At 37.9% G+C, this 4,883-nt stretch overlaps 1 protein-coding gene across 3 annotated transcripts in view; it reads left to right on the forward strand.

The window, feature by feature from the left end:
- The window catches only part of SLC12A6 (solute carrier family 12 member 6), a 105,730-nt gene that overhangs the window by 68,243 nt on the left and 32,604 nt on the right, over positions 1–4,883 (forward strand). For all 3 annotated transcript variants that reach the window (XM_023514262.1, XM_023514263.1, XM_003791678.3), the window contains 5 exons: positions 472–603; positions 1,903–2,049; positions 2,643–2,697; positions 3,221–3,351; positions 4,053–4,294. In XM_023514262.1, the coding sequence (XP_023370030.1) occupies positions 472–603; positions 1,903–2,049; positions 2,643–2,697; positions 3,221–3,351; positions 4,053–4,294 (707 nt within the window). The remainder of the gene's footprint in view (positions 1–471; positions 604–1,902; positions 2,050–2,642; positions 2,698–3,220; positions 3,352–4,052; positions 4,295–4,883) is intronic.

Consider the following 4,883-nt stretch of genomic DNA (forward strand, 5'->3'; position numbering starts at 1 on the left):
AGCTACTTGGGAGGCTGAGGCAGGAGACTCGCTTGAGCCCAGGAGTTAGAAGTTGCTGTGAGCTGTGATGCCATGATGCCATAGCACTCTACCAGGGCTACAGCTTGAGGCTCTGTCTCAAAAAAAAAAAAAACAAAAATAGTGAAGTGTTAATTAGTTTGATGTAATCATCAAAAAATGTATACATATAGCAAAGCATCACAGTGTACACCATAAATATGTACAACTTTTATTTGTCAATTAAGAAAGGATTTTGTAAGAATTCATGTTGCCCTGATCTTTTGATGTGGAGGTAGGGGCTTGGCACAGAGGGGAGGGAAGGATAATAAAGTCTCACTGGTAAATTTTCTTAAAATATTTACGTATGAAATATTTTTCATCTACTTTGAAGTTTTTTGGTAGAAATTGTGTTTCAATGCTTATTTTTTGTGTTCTTCGTAACTCACTTTTTTCATATTACTGGCTCTATAGGAAGAAATGGACACCAGACCAAAGGTGTCTTCTCTCCTCAACCGCATGGCCAACTACACTAATTTGACACAAGGAGTAAAGGAGCATGAAGAGGCAGAAAACATCACGGAAGGGAAAAAGAAGCCCACCAAGGTGGGGCCTTAGAATAACAAGGGTAGATTAGAAGAACCTTGTATCTGAGAAAGGAGGAAATACCCAGGGCATCGTTCTATGTTTAGTTACTATTAAATGTCTGATACATTCCTGGCACTGTTCTGGACTTTGGGTCACGATACAAACAGAACATACAATGTTCAGGCTATCATGCTGTCTGAATTCCAGTGTGGGGAGATGGTCTTTAAGTTGTTTACTGTGTTAAAATATATAAACAAAAGTGTTGATAAGTGCTTTAACAAAAATTTAAGCAGTATAAAGAGACAAACAAGCCCAGAAGCCAGGATGGACTGAAACTAGCCAAGAAGCCAGGATAGACTTCTAAACCAGGAGTGTTTCTGGTTTAGATAGGTTGGACAGGGAAAGCCCTTTGGACAAGGTGATATTTGAGCAGAGATCTAGCTAATTGAAGGGAGCGAGCCATAAAGGAAGAGAGCATTCCAGAGAGAGGGAACAGGACTTCCAAGAGAAGAGCGTCCACACTCATCTGCCAATGCCATCTGTCTGTGGGGATGTTGTTGGGCTTTTTAAAGAACAATTATCAGTTTGTCTCAAAATGAAAATATGAAACATTTGATTAATTTAGTGTTCTGGTTGTTCAGCTGTTTGAAAGGGATAAAATAGCCCCAATATCTTTATTATCTCCTTTACCAACTACTGAGGAGAATTTTTGCCAAATTCTGGAGCAGTTCTATCAAGTTTTTATTCTGTTTTTAAATGAAGAAAATGCCAACAGCTTTGAAAAACAGAAAATTTTAAATTGTGGGGGCGCAGGAAAAAAAAAGTTTATTTGTGGCCAAATGCCTATGTATAATAAAAAAAGTGTGGGAACCTGTCTATGTAAACTAAAAATATATAGTTCTAGGAATAATAAAATTATAGTGATAAACATTTGAAAGATGGAAGTTTTATGTAGGTTGCTACAGAAGTTTTGAGACAGATTGCATCATGGTCCTTTATTTCATTTCCAAGAAACATAGTCGACAGCCTCCTTTCTGATTTACCCATGCAGGTTTCAACTTGCTCAGCTTATTGGTACTGCTGGGAAGGTTCATTTGCTTCCATCTGTGTGGAGTTTATGTTTCTTGATTTTTGTGTATTTCAAAACTTTTGTAATGACCCACATATGTGCCTTTTTAAAGATATTGTTTAAATTTGGGATCTCTGAGATTAATATGGTAATTGGGGTGCAAATGGTTATATAAAAGTGAGAAAGAATAAAAACCTTTTTAAGATGACTATATAATTTTTGTGTCTTGTCAACATCTTTCTTTCCAGACCCCCCAAATGGGTACCTTCATGGGTGTCTACCTCCCATGTCTACAAAATATCTTTGGAGTGATCCTCTTTCTGCGGCTTACATGGGTAGTGGGCACAGCTGGAGTTCTTCAGGCTTTTGCGATTGTCCTTATCTGCTGCTGCTGTGTAAGTCCTGCATTGGCCCCTACAGATCACCTGCAACATTGTGAGATCTCAAATTGATGCACTTGACCTCTTTGGGAAGGAAAAAAAAATACTAGGGAAAGACTTGTAATCTCAACAAGAAAAATGATTCCAACCTAAAGGACTTTTAGTTACTTAGTGGCTATTATTCACTGCTTGCTATCTATTATATGATGTACTAGAAGTCACAAAGTCAGATTCAAGTGGAAATCATGAAGAATTCATAATCCAAACCATTTCAACTTGATAACATCAAAGTTGTGACAATAAACATGTTAGAAAATGTGATGTAGTAGGAGACACAGGGTGAGATTCACAGTTCTTTAATAGTACATTACCTCCTGATTAATGATATAGGGACATTTTAACAGAATACTCCAGATCGCAGTAGTGTGATGGCAATGAGTTGGACCACATCATCTTACTTTGTACCATTAAGTACGACAAGCCTCTTCCATAAAAGGAAGTAGAGTTAAATGTCTGATAAGTAGTACTCCGAGGTCTGCAGATAGGAAAGTAGTACAGAAATGTCATCTTTCCACAGTAACAATCCTCTTCTCTTCCTTTCTCTACAGACATTATTAACTGCTATCTCCATGAGTGCCATTGCCACTAATGGAGTGGTACCAGGTTAGTAGGCCAAGGTTTGGTTTCAGGAATTGTCAGTAATTACTCTTGTGATTATGCAGTAGAGCCAGAGGTGCAAACTATTTAGTGTGTTCTGTGGTATAGCGGAGAGTAATGGCCTATAAGACATAGACAATAATACTATTTGTAGGATACTTTCTTTAAAATCTGTTTTCAAAACTAGAATACTTGAATTTTAGCCACATTCTTAGGTCCTTTTAATTAAAATATATTTTATTGGCCTATCTTTATATCTTTACTACATGCCTATAGTAAATATTTCCTTTTTTTTCCTGAGTAATACTGGCAAACTGTAATGCTTCAGGAGGCTCGTTACATGGGTAGTACATCCTATGATAAAGGTTCCATCTTTTATTTCCCATTAGTAAATCATTTTATCACATTCATGGTTTTCAGAAGTCTGAAACATTTGTCCTTCATGCAGATTTTTATTCTTATTCATGACTTATGTTCCTCTTTCTAATGTTCTCTCTTTATCCTGTTTACCTTCTATTTTGTCCTTCAGCTGGGGGCTCATACTTTATGATTTCCCGGGCACTGGGCCCAGAGTTTGGTGGGGCTGTTGGCCTCTGCTTTTATCTTGGTACCACATTTGCAGCAGCCATGTATATCCTGGGTGCCATTGAAATCTTTCTGGTGAGTAAATGATGACTTAATTTTGGTCTACTGTATAAAAAAATACATAGGTTTGGGGTTATTTATTTCTTTGATATTAAAGCTTCTGAGAGATCAGCTACAGTCATATATCAGGTGATTGACAACTTACCTGCTGCTGGTCTTCTGTGAATATGAGATAGAAACGTTGAAGCACCTACTCTTGGCCACGCAACCCCTTGCCCTCCATCCAGTCACCAGCACTCTACCACTTCACCCAAGAAGTTAAAGTCTTAGAGGGAAGACTTGAACCAATAGGAAAAAGTAAAAGAAAGTTTATCTTTTTGATATCTTCATCTCCATGAAGAAAAATGTTTTTCATTTCTCTATTCACTGAGATATATTTTTTACTACTGAAAGTAGTAATAACAGAACCAGAGCTCAAGGTAATCATTATACATTATAATTATTTTATATAACCCTTTGCAAACAGTTATTCATTTATTCCTTTTTTCCCATTTGGAAATACAGTTATTCATAACAGCATGTAGACCAAAACAAGAAAATCCATGGTATCCCATTGGTGTAGGCATTTCTGATCCAAATTGGAATTAGGCTAATTCTTAAGTCATTTTCTGTCCCAGCTTTGTTTTTGTTTGTGAAAGCAGAAAAGTACTACACCCCTTTTAATTCATTATTTTGAAATGATCTAATTTTTTTTTTTTTTTTTTTTTGCTTAACAGGTATATATTGTCCCCCGGGCTGCCATCTTTCGCAGTGATGATGCACTCAAGGAATCAGCAGCCATGCTAAATAACATGCGTGTCTATGGCACAGCCTTTTTGGTCCTCATGGTATTGGTGGTATTTATCGGCGTACGCTATGTGAACAAGTTTGCCTCTCTCTTCCTGGCCTGTGTCATTGTGTCCATCTTGGCCATCTATGCTGGAGCCATCAAGTCTTCTTTTGCCCCTCCACACTTCCCGTATGTGTCTGTCTCTCTTTCTAGTCAACATTATTGGGGCAATCATTGACAGTCTGGGGGCATGCTAGTTTTAAGCCAGACTATCACAGAGTCTTTCTCAGATTTTCCTCTTTGATAAGCCCAAATGGGCTTCCTTCCCAGCCTAGGCAGAAAGACTCCCAGAAAGCTGTGTCCTATTGATCTACTTCCTTATGTTCCAAGCTTTGAATTAGCAGCTGTAAGCTCCACTATCTAGACATAGATAATAGGTTTTTTTACCCCGATGATTGTACATATTAATATTTGAACTATTAATGAATAGCTGTACAAACAATGTAATTACTGCCAGTAGCCTTAATAAGTTATTTAAATGTTTAAAGAGTAGAGAACTTGTGGCCTCAAGGCCATAGTGGCCCTCCAGATCCCCACTTGGGGCCACTTGACTGAATCCAAACTTCACAGAACAAATTCCTTTATTTAAAAGATTTGTTTTGTAAAATTTGAATTCAGTCGGCTCAGCGCCTGTGGCTCAACCGGCTAAAGTGCCAGCCATGTACGCCTAAGGTGGCGGGTTCGAATCCCCAGCCCGGACCCGCCAAACAACAATGAC

The sequence above is a fragment of the Otolemur garnettii genome, unplaced genomic scaffold (genome assembly GCF_000181295.1).
Source record: "Otolemur garnettii isolate 467f Iridium unplaced genomic scaffold, OtoGar3 scaffold00050, whole genome shotgun sequence".
NCBI lineage: Eukaryota > Metazoa > Chordata > Mammalia > Primates > Galagidae > Otolemur > Otolemur garnettii.